The sequence below is a fragment of the Echeneis naucrates genome, chromosome 17 (assembly GCF_900963305.1).
Source record: "Echeneis naucrates chromosome 17, fEcheNa1.1, whole genome shotgun sequence".
Classification (NCBI taxonomy): Eukaryota; Metazoa; Chordata; class Actinopteri; order Carangiformes; family Echeneidae; genus Echeneis; species Echeneis naucrates.
In genome coordinates this window covers 3,285,265-3,307,692 of record NC_042527.1, presented here as the reverse complement: position 1 = coordinate 3,307,692, position 22,428 = coordinate 3,285,265, and the positions used below count along the sequence as shown (strand labels likewise).

The window sequence follows — 22,428 nt, the reverse complement described above, 5'->3', positions numbered from 1 at the left end:
ACTCGCCACAACGGGTAGAGGGCCTATTACTAGTGGGTTCCCATATGGCAGAAGTGAGTTTTAATGAACTCGGATCCACGCACTAGGAGCTATAGGATTTAGTATTTAGTCTATTAGAAGTAAAACAGCCCCTGTTCCATAGAAAAGCTCCATTTGTTTATACCATTTGAAAATAATGACTTTTCCTTGAGTGCTTGATAAGACGTTCCAATAAATGTTAGGTAGCAACTTAAAGGTTCATGGGCCACTCTCAAGAACAGATTAGCTTCCGACTGGCTGATTTGAGAGAACCCTTTAAAAGTAACGGGCATGTCAATTCTAATTTTTTCACTTAAAGTAATTTACAAGTCATTTGCATCGTGATGTACAGTGTGTTGAGTGAGGAAGTCTGCCATACAGTCCCTGGTCCCTATAATGTCCGTAGTTGGTGTTAAACACACAAAGCAACCCGATAGTGCACCTTTTAGAACTCCTGGTCCTGGCTGCAGGCCACCTGAGTTCGGATCCTACGCTGCAGCCTTTTAATGCATAACATTTCCTCTTTCCCAAACCTCCTCATCTCTCTTTCTCACTGTCAGCATAGTAAAGAATAAAATGCTGAAAATAAATACCTTTAAGAAAAGGAAATTCAATAATAAGTTAAGTAAGACCACATAGAGCCCAGGCTGAACTCCTCATTCTTCTGTTCTTCAGGTGCTGCACTTTCACAGTTTTCATGTCCCAGCTGGGTGACACTGGATTGAAGACCCTGTGGCTCCTTATATTATTTCAGCCATGAATAGCCACATGCACATGCAGGCTTGCAAATATTTCCTTTTTGGAAGTGGCTGGAATTGATTATTTCTGTTAACAACTGATAGTATGACTGGATGCAAAGTGAATGGATTTTTATAATGAGAGTCCCTAATCAACCAGTAAAGCAGATCATCCGCTGCAGCATAAAAGTCCATCCTTTTTTTAAATACGCAGAACATTTTGTGTTTCTTGTACCATGTTGCTTCCTGAAACAGCTCCATGTTCAAAAACATGGAGTAGAATGGTTGGCAAACTCACTAACTTTTGAGTGAAATAATACATAACCCTTTGTATACATTATAAATGAATGTATACAGGAGTTATATGACATGAGCCAAAAGATAACATCACTAAGGTAAATAAGTAAATATATATATATACAAGTAATAATGTCATTTTTTCTTCTGAAAAAACAAACAAAAACTCAATTGCATATGCTCTGTGCAGATTCTCGATTGGAACTGGTGCCATGGGTTCTGATTACATAAGGCGCCATGACTTGCAAAAATCTGAATATGGTTTAAAAAAAAAAAAAAAAAAGAGAAGAAGTTGTTCAATGAAATTGATATAAAATATCAATTCCCATTCTCATGGATCAAGGATCATTTCCACGGATCATTGGTTGCGGGCAGCAAAATACGTCTTTTGCAGAGAAGCTACATGGCTGAGAGGCTCTGCCAACCACCAACTCCAGAAATCACCAGAAAGTGTGTGTGGGTCACTTCCCGTTAAAAAGAGATTTCGGTGAGACCATGGCCAAATCAGGTGACACTGCTCATTATAAAGCTTCAGGTCTGAACTGGGGTGAACTATGAACGGCACACAATTCGGAAGTGCTGAAAATCAAGTTGATGTTTTTTTTGTCCCTTTTGAGTCTTTCGCTCATCCTCTCTCTGATTCTCTGATGGTTTTTTTCTTATTTTTACTCTATCTGCCTGGAAACTTAACGACAAGGGCCCTTCCTCACAAATGGTTGGTCATTTTTTCAATTCAACATTAATAATATGAATAACAGCAGATCTCTGTGGGCCATAGCCATGATTAATACCAATCTCAAATACTGACTCGTTGATACTCGTTATTGATGAACGGGATTTTAAATTTACCCCAATGTCAACTTTGTCTTTGCAATATGGCGAAGTTAAGCTGTTGAGCACTGGCATTACTGTTAACATTGTTGGGACAACTCAGATGATATCACATGTTTTAATATCATTGTTGTAGCATCCCACTGTCTGAAGCTGATGTCACATTCTAATTAATGCTTTTGTTTTTCATGATTATTGGGTGAGAAATAAAAATTGAAACTTTAAACAGTGTCTCTCTCAATCATGTAAGAGGTATGGGCACGATAGCGCTGAAATACTATTAATAAATGCAGGGAAGTGAAAAACTTATGGAGAATGTTGGGAAATGTTGTCTGAGGTGTTTCTGCACAGACACCCACCAAGCTGGGAACATCCCAATATAGCTATCAGACATCAAGGTTTGGTACAAGGCTGAAAATAAAAATGATTTCACATCACGCATATCTACACACTAGTAAAAATAGTTATTTTGTACAAAGGCAAGGCATTTTGAGAAATGAAAATTTGAATGAAATGTAAACAGTGAGTAAACAGCCATGCCATCTGTGCTGTCCTACAGCATGTAAATGTTCGTCACTTGGGTTTGGTATGTTTGCAACAGTTGCAAATCAGCAAGAGATTAAACACAAAGCACAGCCACGGTTAATGGAGTATGATTAACTCAAGAAAAATATTGGACGGACTGAAATTTTCAGCCATCGCAGCACTCAGTGGAAAGTTAAGGGATCGATGAATCTTGCAGGACATGAATTTCAAAGCAATCCATCCCAAAGTACTGAAAACCACAGCTGTCAACACAAATGTGCTGAAAGTGAGCGAGTTGCCGCAGTTTCACAAACATATTTACCATACTGGTGTTTGCATGTTAGCATGCAAATATTTTCCAATAATGGAGGTTAACAATTAACAAAAAAGCACTGCTCAAGGGCAATTTTCCATGAATCAGCTCAGAAATAAAATGCCGGATAAATCAAAATTTTCAACTGCTGCTGGCGCCAGATGGAAAGTCAGAGAGACTGGGCATGGTTCAAAGGACCGAGCTTTCCCTAGAGCCTTCTAGAGCTCACCTCACACGCCACTTGTGACACACATCTCTCTCAAGTATGACTTTTTGGGAAACAGTAAATTAAGACAGAACTAAACAAGGATCTATAATGTTTTTGCGCACGATTCATGTGGCTGAATATAACCTAGTGTCACCCTCATATTCCAGTAATATTAAAGGGTAAAACATGCATATCTCCATTATTTTCACCAAGTAATCCGCGGCCACTTTAAATCTCTGTCTGTCTGACAGGTAATAACATCCAGGTGTTATTTTATAACCTGCTGTCAGGAAGAATAGTCAGGGGAAATTTCTGCATAGGAAGAGGTTTTTGCCTCTTCGGAAAAAAAAAAAGAGCAGAAAATAAACTTTCTGCTTCAGCGAAACCAAGTTGCAAAAGCTGCAGGTGCAATCAGCGTTGTGCTAAATTATTTTAATTAACACCATCTATCATCATTAGCCAAACAGTCAGGGAACGGTCTCACTGTTAAGTCTTAGAGAGTGAAGTGTGGGCAAAAAAAAAACAGTCAATGATGCACTGCTCCTCTCTGCGTTCTGGCCCTGTTGCCGTCAGCCCTGCTTCCCTGTGCTCAGTCACTGTAAAGCAGTTCAAAAGACACATCAGTCTAAATCAGGCCTAGTTAATTAGTGTGCAACTGCTGGCCACAATCCTGTGAGTCACTGGACTAAATTTTAAGCTAAAACTAATGCCCGCTGATGCATGTGATAGCTGCAGACTAATTGGTATAGTTTGCCGCCTTCAAATGAAATTGACCTTTGGTTTAGGATATTTGTCACGCGACTACCGCTGGAATTAGAAAAGCTATATTTGTTCTAGGCAGTTTTTATTGCCATTGTCATATCTTTTTCACTTGGTTGTTAAACCTTCTTAACATCGCCTCGAGACTTGTCCATTTTTAGCCTTTTTATTTTCGAAATGAAATTCTGCTAATTCTTGCATCATAACCTACACAGTACTGACACAGTGCCATGAACCTGCCATTATATGATTGTCCACCACCCATTCCTCGAGAATTCAGGGAGAGAACGAGGGCAGCTAGTGTAGGTTGAGATGTTGAGTCAGTATGATGATAAATACTGATGCTTTTATAATCACTTGAAATTCTTACTAACAGAAAGGTGGTGAAAATGGTTTGTTTTGGAGCTTTGGACTTCATTCTTGATGTATTAGAGAGGATTCTGAAATTGTTTGAGTTATATATATATATATATATATATACACAAAGTACAAATACAAATACAATGTACAAAGTACAAATACTTTGTTACTGTACTTAAGTAGATTTTTCAGGTATCTGTACTTAATATTTATTTTTCTGATGACTTTTACTCCCTACATTTGTACACAAAAATGTATACCTTCTACTCCTTACGTTGTAAAAACAGGCTTGTTACTCTTTTTTTTCAAACCTCCACAGATGACGACACAACGTGAAAGCATATGTAAAAGACGTGACGAACTAGAGAGGAAGAAGTCTAGTGAGTGAGGAGACTGAAAACTCGTACTGTAGCAGAAATTACATTACATATTAGTCAGAATGACCAAACCAGTACTTTGACTTTTATACTTCCTCACACTGATGAAACACCACAACCATAGGCATATATACATCTATGAAATGCAGATTGAAAGCACATCATCATTGCTGCAGTGAACTTTACTGTTTACATCTTTTTTTTTTTTATGTTTAAACTCCAGTTGAACTTTTTTGATATATGCTTTTTTCCTGGATCTCACATCAATACGCATTGTATTTGCAAGATATGGCAGACAGCAACTTAAGACTGCTTGATGTAACTTATTCACTTCTTGAGGGTGATGGAAAATGTCAGCAGTGCACCACTCTGATATTACCAGTATTAGCTTGTTCGTGCTTCAGTGGAAATAGTTGAAGTGTTTCCTTGTCCCTGCTGGAAGTTTTTCCTCTTTGATTTCAAGACATAAAATGTCAAGGTGAAGTTGAGTGATCCATGAGGACCATGACGGTAAACATCAAAGGAAAATCTGCTACGGGATGACTTAAAACAAAGCAAGTCCACCTCTGAGAGTGGCCAAGTCAGGACCTAGACCTTAAGGCTCTTCACAGAGATACCATGGAATGACAAAGAGCTGTTCACACAAGAAACTGAATACACAGCTCTGTGAGGGAGATCTGTGAAAAAAAAAGCCTTGATCCTTAACATCGGGTCGGTCATTCAAACACATATACACACCTGGCATTTGCCACCCATAGGCCCTACATCATGAAATAAAACACGCACAAAAAAAAAAGGCCATCAAAATGACTGATCCCCAAGATGCAGGACACACATTGAGGGCCTGCCTCCTTGATTTGCTCCACCCTCCCCGGCATGCTATCTGTCACCCACATTGACAACAGACCTGTCTGCTGAAGGGTTCAAAAACAGCAATACGTTAGTGCCAGGTCTGATCAGTTTTCCTGATAATGACGTTCCTTCTGTCCTTGTATATTTTCTCTTTCCATACCTTTATAGAGGTCACTTATTCAGCGCAGGACTTCTTTGGAACAGACGGGGGATTAGGGGTTTGGTAGTCGTGTTTTTGAAATATCACTCACTAGGCAGGCCTATAAAGCTATAATCTGGGTCAGAGGTCGCAAACGTGGAGATTTCTGGAACAAGATAAAACTAGTGGGGAACAGAGCAGGTACTCACATTTTTCACTTTGATTTGAATCCCTCACAAACACCTTCACTCAGAAGTTGGGAGCTTTAAGGCTCAGATAGAAATAGGGTGGCCTCACTTATTTTGGTTAAAAGATGTTGGCTCCTGTCCTGTGCTCTTCCGACAGTAATCCCCATAAAGGAGTTGGGGGTCACACACTTCACTACGGTTGTCCCTTTGGTATTTTTATTTCAAAAAATCTAACAAAAAAAACATATGGGATTATTGACATAACGCAAAAATTTAATTTCATATAAATGTAACAACCCAACTTCTACTACAATAATGCAAGTTCATTTTTACACAAATACAAACAGTAGTTTGCCAGTACAGTAGTAGTATGAAAAGTAGTGCAAATAACCCCAACTGCTAACTGCTGCTCACTCAAGCCTGCGTGTTGTTGTGTAAGAAAAAGCCGTTCAGAACTAATACAATAGCATCACACTATTTACTTGAACATTTTTTTTTAGAAACAACAACAAGTACATTATATACTTATACCTTAATAATAAATCTTCTTTTCTTCGTTTCTTTTTTAGGTCTGTTTATGGTTTAATGGTGCCTTTTTTGCCCAGATATTTCTTGTCCCCTCACACACTCTACTTCACCCAGCCACTGTGTTTTCATGAAAGCACAACGTGACCTAAGTTAATGATGTCTTGTATAAATTGCACTGTGACTGTGGCCAGGCTCGAAACATTAATTGGTGCATTACATGAGAATGAACCACCTAATGAAACACTAGTTTGACCATATGCTCCCTAGGCCATTCCTTCTTAGAGAAGCTTTGTCATGGTTTGTGCAAAATGGTTACAAATCTGAGCTCTCTTCTAAGGACTAATGTGCATCACAGCAACTAAATACTAATTATAGCCTCTTGCTGTCTTTTCTGTGGTACCATCTGAATGACCCCATGCATATTAATTTTGTATTATTAAGGGAATTGCCCTAATCTACATATTCCAGTACAATCACAAAGCTGTCAGCAGTATAATTAGAGTATTGTGTTGTCTGTAATATTAAACTCTTGACCACAAACAGGCACTGTAAGACCAATCAGTAGAAAAGTGAGACTGATACAATAAATGTGCCTCCCTTTGTGTATAGAACGAGTGCGCTACAGAGAGTTTCCTCGTGGGAAAACACTGCTAGTGTTTTGTTTGGAGAAAATGCATACATAATGTGCTAATATTCAGCGCCTCTTATATTGCAGCAGATTTATGCAGATGTTGTGTCGTTGTAAATTTGTGCTTGTGTTTGCATAATCTTCAAATACCTTTGGGTTCCACAGGAACGACTTGATGAAATGATTATCAGGCTCTTGGTATGGATTCATTTTCCAGGACTAGTTTTCTCCTCTGTCTTTCCATTCGATTGGCCAGCTGAGCAGAAATAATGGCTTTGCTTTACTACCTGGCAGCCATGTAGACAGTTTAAGAACGGGATGAACTGGACTTCATGGGTCACTCAGCCCTAATGTCTCACACATATAATCACCAGGGGCAGCAAAAGGATCATCTAAACATTGCTTTTGCCCACCACTTGTGTAATATTCATGAAGTTTTTTTTTGTTTTTTGTTTTTTTTTAGTCTGTCATTATGCTGTTTAGGTGCTTATATATCATCATCTAATAAAATCAGGTCAGGTTTTCTTGGCAGACATATCTACATTAACATTCATTGTATTCACAGAGCAATGTTAACATTTTGGGCATTGTTTTTCTTGGCCACCTGTCAAATTCAAGTCTGCTATTCATTCTACTTTGAGTTTGAAGTCTTTTATTTTGGCTGCCACCAATTGCTAAGAGAAATGTGTGGCTCTTTACCTGATAACGGCTTCTGTGTGTATGTGTTAAGTGCTGGACAGGTAGCGCTCAATGTGCGTTTTGCTGAAAAGAGCAGCTTTCCGCTGCTGGAAACAATCAAAGAGCTGTGATATTACAATCAAAGCAGTAAAGTTTCAGGTAATCAAAAACGCTGGAAGATTTAAATTCTTTTTCATATAGGAGCTGTAAAGTCATGTGATTTATTCTCTGTGGGTTTGCTAGTGCATACCTTACCTTTTCAACACATCTTTTAAAAGCCATTCCCCAAATTGAGTTGCGCGTAGCATTTCTATAATTTCACAACATGGCTCGAGCCAAGTTAAGGATCCTATATATTGATGCAAATTATACCTCCCGCAGCCAAAAGCAATCCAAAAAAATACAAAGAGCTCTTATTTTGAGTGCCTAGATGAAGTCCCAAAGACAAGTTTAACATCAAATAATAATAATCACTTCATACACTTTTCAGAAGCATCGAAGCAGATAGGAACAAGCAATAAGAACAGCATAAAATGGAAGCAGGACTTGGAGTGTTGAGACTTTTTGGTAATACCAGAAGGTTAAAGGGGAGTGAAGGGCCAGTTAAATATCCACATTGAAGTTGGTCCTCTATAATAAACTAAAAGAGTACATTGCAAGCAACCAATGCCAAGAAAGGAAGACAAAAAATGACACTGACTCCAATTACAGTCACTTGCCTCGTGCTTTGGATAGCTGTCAGTCATCATAAAAGCTTGGAGGAAATGCAGCCAACAAGTGTCGATCTTGGTTATTGGATCTTTTCTCATTTAGTCTTCTGGAATTTAAGCTCATGGTCTGAACAGAACTGGATCTGATGCCAGAGGGTGTAAGATTTATTTGTCAATTGAAAAAAAGACTTTTCTATTTGCGTCAGACCAAAACTGCCAATTGCTGATCCGCTGTTACACCGTTTTTTCTCAGTGATTAGTCAGTCACATAGATTTTGGCAGCAGTGCAGTATAGTATCAGCAGTTTTAAAGGAGGTGTTTGCAAGTTTTGGTAATGCTACAATGCCAAGGCAAACAAATTTACAGCAGTTTACTAACCAATCAAGAGAAAATTGCATCAAGGGAAGTTGCATCAAATTTCCCTAATGCTATCTCTTGTCTTTTTTAAATTTTGTCTTCCACAAAAGTTAGCCGATCACCAGATAGCCCTTGCCCAACTGAACACATTCTGCTACAGAATCACTATATGCTCTGCTCTGTGGAAGTAATGTAATCTCTTGCCAGTAATAGCGGAAGAACTTCATCAAGTTCGATAAAAACTGCTCCTAGGAAGTAATCACTCGAGGTGCCTCCTTTTTCTAAACCTCTTTTATGTGAGTTTGTGTGTCCCTCCAAAAACAATGTTGAATCAAGCATCCATTCACCTTTTACTGTGTTCACCATTTCAGGGAGTTCAGCCACTGGAAGGTGAACAGCCTAGCCACAGAGAAGAGAGATTTCCTCAAAGCTCCATTGCCCCTTGCGCCAGAGTTCCTGCGCAACCTCCGGTTACTGGGGCGACGACCAACCCTGCAGCAAATTAACGAAAACGTCATCAAGAAATATGGGACCCACTTTCTTGTGTCTGCTACCTTGGGAGGTAAGAAAAGACTGCAGGTTACATCGCCTTCATTCTCAGGTCGGGAGGTGTCGGGATGCAGGAGAAATAAAGAGTCACTGAAGAGGGGTGAGTGCTGCAGAATTACTAGGATTAATCATTTTTGCAATAATAGCACACCTAACTTCTGCAGCATTGTTCCCTCTGATGAACATTGTACATATCTTGCAGGGTGGAACAGGGGGATCAGAATGGACTATTTTCTGAGGATATGTCCTTATTTATTGGATTTCTTTTTATCCTGGATCTCAAAGGAGAGAAACTCACAAAACGGAATTGTCAGCAGCATCGATCACGTGGACCCCATAAAACAAGACCTCTGTTACAGACCAACATCCCCATGATTTTTAAAACACTGCTGATCTTGGCCATCACATAGCCGCAGATATATGACGTATTTACCACGATCTGTGTTTTATAATGCAGAAAATAGAGGGTGACTATAAATACATTAAAAGAGTCAGCTGTTAACTGCTATCTATCAGGTTGCGCGATCAGCTATTGGAAACAAGACAAATCCTGTTTTTGACTCCCTCAGTCTCCTTCCGACTCTGATATTTTATGTTAGGTTAGCATCCACAGACACCTAGCTTTGGGGCCACTTATTGCTTGGTATATGCAGTGGAACATCAGCATGGGAGACAAAGCGCAGATGAACACACTGACGGACTTATAGTTAGTCGCTATATGTAATGAACAGCTTCAACTAAATGGACTGAGCCCGCCTGCATACTGCTTAGACTGTGGCTAAGCAATTGTACACATCCCACATTTCTGTTTTGTTTCTCAATTGCTCTACTTCTTCCAACATTTTTTTTGTTTGTTCGTGTGTGTGTGTGTGTGTGAATCAATAATTCAATTAATGTTGTTGGCTGAGGGATTATTGTCAAAACCCACGTCATTGAGTTGGACTTTTGCCATTGGTATTTCAAAACTACGCAAAGCACACAACATGATCATTTGTAATATATATATGTATTATGTTAATATTTGTCTTTTAAGTGAATGAAAGTGATGGCTCAGGGGCATAGCTCAGTTGTACAGTGTATGCCTTGCATGCAGAGGGTTCAAACCCCAGCCACAAGGCAAACAAGTATTAGGCTTGTGTCGGTACTAAGCCTGGATAAATGGGGAGGCTTGTGGCAGGAAGGGCATCCAGTATAAAAACTGAGGCCAAATCAATCATGCAAGTCATAGAGCTGACTTTCTGTGGTGACCCAAAAAAATATACAGAACCTGAAAGAGAAAAAGTGAAAGTGCTAAAATAATGAAAATGATTATACGTACTATTGCTATTATTACCCACATATGGCAAATGTACTGTTGTTTGGTTATTATCCAACGCTGCCTGCTTCACATTCAGTTTTTCAGTACTTTCAGGAGTTCTTAGTTGAGAGATAAAACAGATTACATGAAGATTATCCCAGGTATAAACAAAACCTGCCTCTTCTTTGTTAATGACACTTTTAGATTCTTTTAGTTTGGAGATTGTTTTAATCTTGTTTAATTTTGAAATCCTCACCATGTGTGCCTGTTTCATTCCTGTCTTCCTGCGTGGCCCTAATCTGTTGCCTCTTTGTGATTCCCTGCTGTGTCTTCTATGTCTGTTTTCACCTTTTTTTTTTTTTTTTTTGTTGTTGTTGTTGTTTCTATGTTTTTCAGTTTTGCAGTTTGCCAATTTTTGTAAGTGTGTCTTGAATACTATCAAATTACTATCTTTTGCACTCCCATTGCAACACAAACACAGCTTGGGGCAGGAGAGAAGGTCAGAGGACCTCCGTGCTCAGCGGCTGCTGTGTGTGGTCAGTTCCTGGTTAGCTAACGGCATTGACATTTCAAAAATATTAGTGGATATGATACTCACATCTGCTGAACCAGGGCTCAGCATTTCTTAAAAATCAGACTTTCACATGTGAGTTTCTCAGCCAAACGACGTCAAACATTTCTCCAACTATTTAGGCAACAACACCGGTGGCCTTGATAAGCACTACATACCTAGAACTTAATATTTTACCAATTTCTATGCTGAATAATTCCATATTTTTGAATGTTGACGTTTTTTTTCTGCTGGTGACAAATACCACACAATGAAAGCATTGTTAGGTATTTTAAAAATGTCAATAACTAACACTGTGGCTAAATGACATTAATTGCTATTGTGGGCTAAAGCACAGTATCTTGCCCTTGAGTCAGTTTAAAAATTAGACCTTTTCAATGTTGCTTTCTTCACTTTTTTTGAATGTTACTGTGAAACAAAACTGAGGAGTACATGTTGGCTACTACAAGGAGGAAAGCCTAGATCATTTCTAGTAGTTACACAGAGCCAGACTATTTTAGAAGGTTTGGAATGTCTCCAGCAATTTCAGCAAACAAGGGTCTGCCACTGAACAGCGACAATTTGAAACCATAAGATTACAGTCATTGGTATTTAAATCACTGTCTGATTTTGAAATTGTGATTTGGATTGTTTTTTGCTTGCTATAGTTGCTAATGCTGGCTAAAGTACAAGATTGGTCCATCAGATAGCTTTCAAATACTGCTATGAAACTAAACTGCCCATGCATGGTGGCTAATACAAGGAGAGGAAGTTTGGAGCCTGGCCAATAATTAGACGGAGCAGTGCCAAGGCTGACTTTATAGAAAATTTGAAATGTTTCCAGCAATTTAGGCAAATAGTTACTTTTAACACAATGTTTTAATCATTGCTATTTCAAATCATTGGTTTGTTTCAAATTTTTATACAAAATTTGAGGTACTTGAGTTAATTTTTTATGTACACAGTAATGCATCCAAAGTCAGTCTGGAAAATGCCAGCTTATTGCACTAACATGTCATCAGTTTATCAGTTTGATTTAAATATAAGCATTTGTTACACTGTGCTATTAAATAGAAAGAAATTTTAACTTCACTTATTTGATTGTTGATCCATAGGGGAGGAATCATTAACCATTTTCCTGGACAAGCAGAAGCTGAACAAGAAGTCGGAGGGCAACAGCAACAGCTCAGTGGTGTCCCTGGAGCTGCTCCACCAGTTGGCAGCTTCATACTTCACCGATCGAGAAAGCACCCTGAGGCGACTTCACCACCTCCAGATCGCCACCTCTGCAATCAAGGTACTATATACATACAACAGCAAGTCACTGAGACTGGTTACAGTACACATCCATATCCCCTGCTTTCAGCATCCCTGGAAAAACATCTATTTCAAGAAACAGCATGCAGATGTACTATTTGTGATATGTAGACTCATGCACTTCTTCAGATCCACAAACAACCACCCATCAAGATAGACAAGCAAACATTAATGCTCCTATAAAAATGTCCCTTTGGGATACATTCCTGGGCGCTGCACCAAGAACAAATAGCTCTACTTATTCTGAAGGTATGCACACAAACGATCCTTTTTAAAGATTATTTTCAAACTGTGTCATTGCTCAAAAGCTGTGGGAGAGACAAAAGAGTGTGTGAGGGCATGAGATTTTTTTCTTCAATGGCAGCCTGAATATAAAGTATAGTGTGCGCTGTAAAGCTGAGAGGAATTAAGCAGAGCAAATGTCATGATTCTTCAAAGTCCCAGCGGGAAGCATTTATTTGACCATACCGTGCTGTTAGTCAACTGGGTTAGGTTACAGGCGATTTAAGTGTTTTTCTGTAGGTCATATGGATCTATCACAACATCTAGAGAAAACAAGAAAACTTATTTGATTACAGTGCAATGTAGCTCTGCCTTTAAACGCAACACCTTTTCTAGTCACTTGAGCAGGCTGCTTCACTTTATTTACCTGTAATGCTCAAGTGGCCTTGATGTGGTAAATCGTAAATCGTCATTCAACCGAAATCTAACACCAGGCTTTTGCCAGCTCTAACCCTAATAACAAACAAAATAGTTCTGTTGAAAATCCGCTCAACTTTTCATCCAATCTACTTTTGTCCTAGCCCTGTTTTACCTTGTAAAATGTTTTTTTTTTTTTGTTTTGTTTTGTTTTGTTTTGTCATCCTGATGACAGGAAGCAAAGCATAACCAAGCAATATTTTTTTGTTTCCTCCATCAGAACAGATCTGCCTTTCAAGTGATGACAGCAGGTGTGTGGGTGGGTGGACCGTGCTTTCAAGTTTAAATAGAAAATTTGATTGAAATGAGTAATTGCTAAGTGCAGACTGTATGTACGCCTTGAATAAGGAAAAAGGTGGCCTATTCCAGGTGCTTGCTGTTGCTGAAAATCTGGCGTGCGGCGAGCTCCCAGCATGCAGAGTTGACACCAGTTTTTAGACCATTTCCATTTCCAGGTCACTTTAAAGTGGACACCAAGGCATTTGCTCTCTCCAAAATGTGTTTTCCCATGAAGCCATGAATAAGTTGGCCATGAGAAGCACCTTATTGACTGGGTGCAATTTACCAAGAAAAAAAAAAAATACTATTATAACATCAAAAAGAATTCTACTGATGTGGGGGGAAAAAGTAATAAAAAATTCACAACTTTTAGCTAAAGGGTATGTGAAAACAGCATGTCAACAAACATGCAGTTGGGGGAAAAAATTGCAAAACAAACATTCCCCATACTTGGAGTAATGCAGCTTTTATGTTTATTGACAAGTTTTATCACAGCAAACCAACACTTTAATAAGTGAGTAAAAATAACAAACCAGAATGTTCCCAGCTTACTGAAGTTTGCTGTGTCTGAATGCTGCTGTGCCGTCAGAATGCATTATCTGCTAAGCCTGAATTAATTATGAAGTGAAATTCTGCTCAGTCTGATACACTTGTGTCTGTGGGGAGAGGCCTGGGCACTGGAAAAAAAAGATGAACAAGAGTCGTTAGAATCTTTTTCTCCAAATTACTCCTTCTCCAAGTTACTCATTTTTAGCTATTAAATCTATCCAATGATATGACTGTGACCTTCACTTCATCTGGCAAATTCAACACAAAGCATCTTATGTAATAATAATAATAATTTTTATTATTATTATCATTATTATTATTATTAGTAGTAGTATTATTATTATTTAAAAAATGGAAGGTATTATTGAGTTTTGTTGTTGATGAGTTTTCTGGCAAACTACATCCATGGTGCACTGAGAATAGCTGAGCTGTTGCAATAAATGTCAACAAAAAATAATTCAGATTTGATACGCATGCATTGTTGCTTTTGGCTTTCATCAGAGTCAGCCTCTTGAAATGCTTTTCCATGCAGCAATGAACGCTTGGTGTCAAACCTAAAAGAAGGTTAAAACATCTTCCTGAGGGAAGATATTTTGCAGTAATCCACAGTTTGATAGTTTACATCACATTCAAGAAGTGTCTTTTCCCTGAAAACATTTGTGGTAATGAAACGACAGAAAAGCAGATGTGGTCATCGCTTCCAGCGAGAGGTTGTCTGTTGACGTATATGAGTACGTCTCAGAGTTGCTGGAGTTAGAACCAAGTTCTAAGTTCCAAGTTTCTTCCACTTAACCAGAATAATTTCTAGTAAATATAAGAACTGGATTATCATGTGTCAGTCTAATGCAATTTTACATATGAAAAAATAGTTGCTTTTCAAGCCTAATGACTAAGTTGCAGTTGAAAGAATTCACTGTTGTATCAAGATAGTTGCTATGTTGTCATCAAACAATAGTTATATAATCCTGGGGGATATGCTCTTTCTGTCATTTGAGTTTTTATCACAAATTTTGTAAAAACACCCATGTTATAGGGGGCTGTTAAATACTGTTAGAGCTATGCTCTATGTTCACCTGCTCATCCACTTTCTGCTTGTCTTGGTTTGAATTCTTATATACTGGCAGCCTCAGCCTTTTCTTGAACGTTCTCACAGCATTTCCAAGCTCCATCAAATATACATTACAATCCCCTCCAGCATGTTGGATGTGGATCTACCCTAGGGCCCCTAACCATCTGGACATGCCTGCAGGACATTCAAAATACGGTGTCGCAACATTGTGATCAGATGTTCAAACCAAAACAACTTCTCTATCTGTATCAGGTTACCAGTGGTGGTTCTAGGTCAGTTTTACTGAGGGGGCCTGGCTGGGGCCAGGGGTTTTGTCAGAGGGGCACATTCAACCTGGGGCAAAAAAGGCAAATATTTTAAATCTTACTTGATTTAGTTATTTATTTATTTATTTATTTATTTTTCACTGGATATCGAGAAAACTGACCGCCGTTTTCAGGAGTGCAACACACTAAAGGATCCGACTAGAAAGTTGAGCCACACACATTTATTCCGCCTTTTGCATCGGTGCAATATCACAATTTTAATAATTACTGTATACTCAGAGTTACAGGGGCAGTGGCCCCTGTTGGCCCCCCGCCTAGAACTGCCACAGCAGTTTACGCAATGTTATGCCATCCACCAAGGTTACAAACGTGTGCTGAAAATGCATTTTTGATATATTTAATCCTCACACACAAAAGTTTTACACCTTGGAATTTTTCATTATAAATTCATTGATAAACCCAGAGACCTACAGTCGTTTCTCCTAATGACGCATTCATATAGTTAGATTGTACAATAACTACTGTTACTGCATATATTTGGATATAAATTATGTGATGTCAAAACATATTTTCCAGAATGTGCTCAACTCATTACCACTCATTACTACTCATACCATCCATTTATTATGTGCATGTAGAAGAAATATGCAACATATGTGCATTTACTGTTTTATTAATTCTCATCAGCATGAACTGAATAATTTCTTTTTTATATATATATAAGACAAAACATTGCACATATAAATTGATTCACCTGTCAAAGATAATAAAAAAAGTGCTGCTTTTCTCCTCCAAGACTGACAAGTATGTAAATGGTTCCTTTCATTAGTGGCTGCCAACCCCCAGACATTTTACATGGCCACCTATATGCACACACATTTACCAGCACGAACACGCAACAAATGCTACGCAGACTGCTCCAACTTGGAGTCATGCAGCCTTCGTATGTTTCTGCGAAATGAAGTTCTCTGGTATGCAAGCCACCTGCTGTGCCATGTTCTGCTAGATCAGCTCATCCCCCAGGAGGAAGCGACGCTGAGTGGGATATACTTGACCTGTGTCCATGTACGCCTCTGGGCTCCGTGTCTCCGCAGCACTGAGTGGGAGGTGGGAGCGAAATGTGTTATCTTTATCTCCAGCAGCGAGGTGGAGAAACCTCCATCACACAAGCCAGTTCAGAGCTACAGTTCTGTGGGACCAAAAAAAGCCCCATCTGAAACATATCTGTGAAATCCACAGTTTGGAAGTGAGAAAGGAAACTGGCTCCATGTGACACAGAAGTAGGCAGAGTATTTTTGCCACTGTGCCACACTTGTCAAGAGCCAAACTCATCCAAGAAGCCGCAGTGAGAGACCTCACTGCTCTGTAACTTTTTTTAGTTAATCAAATTAGACTCAAATGACTGTCATTAACCTGGTGCTTTAGAGAGCTTCAGAAGTCTGGATCTGAGTCCAGCCTGGCCCAAAGGTACCCATATTTTGGCCCTATTTTTGTCTATTGTTTGGCCTTTTAAAATCCAACTCTCACCACTGAAAGAAAAAATATGATGAATGAAAAAGTAGTGGTTAGCGCTGTCGCCCCAGAATAAGAAGTTTGCGTGTTCGGTCCCGGCCTGGGTCCTTTCTGTGTGGAGTTTGCATGTTCTCCCCGTTCTCCCCATTCTCCCCTGCGTGGGTTTCCCCCGGGTACTCCGGTTTCCTCCCACCGTCCAAAGACATGCATGTATAGGTTAACTGGAGACTAAATTGACCGTAGGTGTGAATGCAAGCGTGAGTGGATGTTTGTCCCTGTTGTTCCTTGTGTGTTCCCCTGCGATGGACTGGGGACCTGTCCAGGGTGTACCCCGCCCCTCGCCCGTGAGCTGTGATTGGCTCCAGCAACCCCGCGAAACGGATAAAGCAGCTGAAGATGAGTGAGTGAAAAAGAAAGACCAAACCATGTCATGTTTCAGCTTAATTGAGCGATTATGAGGTGATTCGTAATCTTGTCTCTGTCAAGTACATTTTGCCATAAATACATCAATAGCCTATACAGCTAGTAAAGGCGTATTATAACCTCTGATATTGTCAAGTCAATGGCACCAACCCTTGTTGCTGAAGAAATGCCCCTCTGCCCTCCACTAATTTTCCTTTGCTTCCTGCCTTTATCTCATACTAACCTTAAATGCTGTCTCAGAGTTTTGATATTTGAGAGATGTTTTCAGATGTGTATCTATTTGTCCAGCCTTAAAGGTTAACTTCCATTTGATTATCGTTGCAATCTTAACGCAGAGGAGGGTGTGAAGACCTAAGGTTGTTTTAAGAATGACAGATTCACACTAACTGTATCATTTACCAAATGGAGGGATTTAGCAAGAGAATTGCTTTACCAGAGGCCATAGCCACGTTCTTTTGCTGTCTTAAAAATGCATCTTTCGAGTTATTTCTGTCTTGCGTTTGATCTTTGAACATTTGTCTCTCCCTTGTTTCATCCTTTGTCTGTTCATATACTTGACTTTTCACTCTCTTTTTTATTCAGCTTCTCTTCATTCTGTCTGCTCTTTCTTTTCTCCTTCAGAGAATCAAGGCAGATATGGTTAATGCATTATTTTCCATGACATGTATCTGAGTAGCTCTTAAATCAGGTCAGATGTTTGCTTACAATTAATATTACATTGGCTGTGATAGTAGAAATTTCTTTCGCGAGTGGAAATTAATTTCTTTGTATATTGATGTTGGTTCCTATAGTGATATGCACAGCTCTGAGTTTCTACTTTTTGTTGTCCCCATAGAGAAATACAGATGATTATAAAGTGCGACCGAATTAAAATGAGTAAAGTTGATTTATGATATCAAGTAGCTCATTAAGAGTCGTTTGTTTTCCGAACAGCTTCAGTTCTGCTGTTTTTTGTTGTTGTTGTTGTTCTTGTGTTTTGTTTTGTTTTTTTGTTTTTTGCTAAGGACACTTTCTTAAAAAAGAGCAGTCATGCAGTTTGAGGAAGAATACATTTGACTTCATCTGTTTTTCATGCCTTCTGAATGTGATTTTGACAGGCAGCTGCATTATGCTGCAATATGAAAGCATGAAAGCATCATAATGGGACCAACATGGATCTTACTTAGGGTGACCAGACGTCCTGAAATTAAAGCAGTTGTCCCGAATCCTGCCCCAATTGTCCCAAAAATCACACGAGAGTAGGGTCTGGAGTTATTTCCTGATAAAAGCTTAAAAACTGATCATGGCGGTTGAGTCGTCCTGCAGCCAGCTCTCTCCGATGAGTAAGTGAGAGGGAAGGGAAGGAGTGATGGGACGTTGCAGTGCAGTCAGTCAGTGTTGGAAAAGTTCACTTTCTAAAGAGGTAGTAGTTCAGTTTACAGAATTTAAAATGAACTAGTTCAGATCATAGTTTATAAGTCAACATTTCATGTTGAAGTTCAATATGTTCGGTTGCTGCGATCTATTATGTCAAATGTGCGGCAACAGCCCTCAAAGTACACTCCGTTTTCGGTTTCTTTTAGTTTTCTTTTCTTTTTGATGATTTAGGCCTATTTGTTAGTGCGGCAGGTATGAGTTTCCAGATTAAGTGGTTTTTCCTCTGCATATTAAGGCCTGTTAATATTGTTGTATTGTTGTATGCCGGAAGAAGGTGCAATGACAGAAACTTTGCATTATATTTATATATGTATGAGTGTATGGTCACTGACATGCCATGTCAGTCAACCTGCAAGCTTCCCCCAACCCCCCATCACCGTAGTCCTAGTTGTGATCGAGTGAGGGACACACACATCATCTGCAAGTCTGAGCAAGTGACAATGACACGTGATGAAGAAACACTGACAGTCAAAAGCTACATGAATTTATGAAGCTACATCTTCAACATCTCATGTTGAGAGAGTAAACTGATATACTCATGTACTGACTGCAGCATTTGGGAATATGAAAATATATTTCCTGCTAGCCAGATAGAGGCTGAGTAAAATGGTCTTTGAACATATTTTCTGTCATGTAGCCTCTTTCACTCTTTCTTCAGCACCATGGTGCTGAGACAAACTGCACTGCATCTGTGCTTCACAGCGGCAGATACTTGTCGACATTTTCTTTTTTAAATGAATGGGAATAAGACTTAAAAGCAAAATGACATTCCTTATGAGTGTTGTATCTGCCTGCCTCTCATCTGATCTTATTGATGGTGTAGAGACACTTTCAGGTGCAGAGAGACAGTTTGTGTCCACAGCACGACTCTAACTCACATCATTATAGACTATGTTGGTGGACATGGATCTTTCATCATCTTAAGAATGCTGTAATTAACAATACAACATTGTTTCCTGAAGACTGAGCATGTTTTCACAGAGTGATGCTGATGAAAGTTTTCTGCAAAGTTCAAGCAACGGATGGGGTGGTTTCGTCAATTTTCATCAGCATGGTATCTTGCATAGTATTACACAGGCATGAGGGGTGCTAAAAGGCCAGACATGTCTTCCAGCAGCTTGTAACAACTAGGAACTGAACTGAAATAGGAAATATTGTACTTAGATCCGGAGACATGACTGACCAACGAATGAACAACGGTTGCTAATGAGGTCACCAAATCAGCACCAAAGATGATGTGTCACCGCCCTGATTCCATGATTTAAACAAAAACAGTAATTGCTCTGAGGTGGTTCTTCCCTACATTATTGATCAGAGGAAATAAATCTGCTAATCATCGTAGTGCAAGCATTAAAGGTCCTGAATCCTTGCTGCAAGTCGTCTAATATCTAATAAAGCTGCATATCTAAGCATACAGAACAATCCTTCAAGGCTTCAGCGCACAGAGGCCCTCTCTTTCTATCTGTGAGTTTTCTTTTAACTTCAGAGTTTAACTGTTTTACAAACACCTGCACTTGTTCTCTCCTCCGCATTATGTCATCTCTCCACCTCCACTGTTCTCCACAAGACAGCCGGCGCACTGCAGGCAGCTGTGGCTGCAGGTGTGGAAGTGAAGCTAAAGATGGCGAATGTTCAGCACGGTCAGGAGGCATCCGTTGCCACAATGTGGGATTATTTTAAATAGGATGCATCATATGAAGTGAGTAAATGCAGTAAATGGGTCTGTCCTTACTCTCTTTTTCCAGGTAACTGAAACAAGGACGGGCCCTCTCGGCTGCAGTAACTACGACAGCTTGGATTCAGTTAGCTCTGTGTTGGTGCACAGCCCAGAAAATAAGATCCACCTGAAGGGTAAGGCTGGAAAACACGCACACACACACATAAATTATTTTATTTATATTTATCTTCAGTTAATGTAGACATACACATACAATTCACAGCAGAAATACAGCTCCACTGAGAATTTAGGAATTTCCCTCACACACACTTGAACAGCTCGTTCATTCACCACACTACTGAGCCCCTAACCTCCTGGGCCCGATGACCCTTTATTTTACGCTGCAGTAGTTTATATGTCTGCTCTGCCTGACTGAATCTCAGTCTCCTGGGGAATCTGTTATCTTATCTGGCTGCAGATGGGCCATGTCTGGCCAAGCTGCCCCTAACGTAACCCTTGCAACCACACCTGCTGCACTCAGTGCACGAAAAAAGCTGAAATGTTAAACCTCACACCAGCCTTTGTGTTTGTAGAAACATGTTGGTGGAAGGAGAAACCTCTCTTCCACATTCAATTGTGCAAGGTGTAAGGTGCAGTGCATTCCTACAGAGACGGAGCAAGAACAAGTCGCCACAGTAGAACCACCCCAATTTATTTGTGGTTGTTGGTGCATGTGTGCAGACGGAAATTACATTGGTTGGGAACTGGGCATAAGGACACTTTATATGTTAAGATGGACGCTCATTCTCTGGTTTTCATTAAGCCAGAACAAATGTTTCTCCTCATACCACCTCAAGTAAATATGACTTGTCTGAGCGGAAGCTGAAGCATCTCAGTAATAATCTCGACCGGCTCCTGGATATAAGCAGCTCATACGTTCTTTTCTGTCTTGGTGCCGTGACTAAGATAATGTCACTACTTGTTTCTTTTATACCATTATTTATAGGTTTAACTTCAGTTTGAGTCAATTGTATTTAAGTAGTAGATGAGTAGTTGTTTCCATTAATCAGTTTATGCACGTGATGTCTGGAAATTGATGACCTGTTCATCATCATCATGATTTTACTAATGAGAGAGTACACTTAAATTTAAAGTAATTTTAGGGGCTTTTATAGCTGTAGTGAGAGACAGGATGGGATGGTTAAGGAGAGAAAGAGATGACATGGAGCGAAGGACTAAGGCTGAACATTACAACCACCAGTGGGTGATGTTTAGGCACAGTTGTTTCTTCTTCTTAACTTTGTTTTCATGTAACGTACATGTATGTTGCAATGTCCCTCAATTTTCCTAAAAAAAATGTTGTGTAGCTATTTATTGCTTGAAATTGACACAATGAGAAAACATATTTTTTAAAAAAGAAGCTATGTATACTGTGACATAACCAGCAGCACCTAACATTTACCTCTCCGTGCAAGCAAGTCATTTTCATGTAATAGATTTCACGTGTCCAGATGAGTGTTGTATGTTGCCGCGGCAACGCCTCAATTAGATAAAGCAGGGTCAAGTCAAGACAAGCCCACAAAGATGGATTTAAGAAGAAGGACTCTGCCTTTTCAATTTTCTCCAAAGCATCTTGTTACATGAAAGATTGTTCTTGATATAAAGTTCCTCATGATACTGATGATGTTTTATATATGAAGTGCCTTGTTTCCTATTTTTAATTGTGAGTAAAAAATGCAGCTCATTACCTCCAAGGTGATGTTCTTTGTACTGTATGAGTTTAGGCGAAATGAACTCCATCACAGTTCCCATCTCTACAATTACAACTGAAATGATGATCACAGCTTTCTGGAGGAAAAACACAACGTGGGCAATTTCTAACAGACAAAAAGATTAAAAGCACATAAAGAAATGTGAATATCAAAACATCATTGTCCACCTTGGCAACACAGCCGTGTCCTTTCTTTTTCACAACGATGAGGAATAATCACTAGTATTGATTCACAACCTCCTCCAAGGAGAAGATGCAGAGGAGAAAACTTTTCTGCTCATGAGATTGTTCTTGAGACACTACTTAATCCCAAGTGTGAGGAGTCACACATTTCATTGAGCCACTGCTACACAGCAGGTACTTGAGCTTTCTCCGGAGCGGAATTATAATTTGCTCTTCTATTTGTGAGGCTGAAGGCAACAGTGTTGTTGGAATGCAGTCTGTATGCCCTGTGCTTCTGAAATGATAAGTATTATCAGCAGGGATCTGGCTACAGTTTGGCAGCTGAAAAAGCTTGTTTTCACAGCAGTAACTTTATATAAAACCTTGCATAGTCTTATACAACGGTG

The 22,428-nt window shown here is 39.4% G+C and overlaps 1 protein-coding gene across 1 annotated transcript in view; it reads left to right on the top strand.

The window, feature by feature from the left end:
• Positions 1–22,428, top strand: part of brinp2 (bone morphogenetic protein/retinoic acid inducible neural-specific 2) — a 200,932-nt gene that overhangs the window by 119,845 nt on the left and 58,659 nt on the right. The window contains exons 3-5 of the mRNA XM_029524578.1: positions 8,877–9,067; positions 12,017–12,198; positions 20,177–20,282. Of these exons, the coding sequence (XP_029380438.1) occupies positions 8,877–9,067; positions 12,017–12,198; positions 20,177–20,282 (479 nt within the window). The remainder of the gene's footprint in view (positions 1–8,876; positions 9,068–12,016; positions 12,199–20,176; positions 20,283–22,428) is intronic.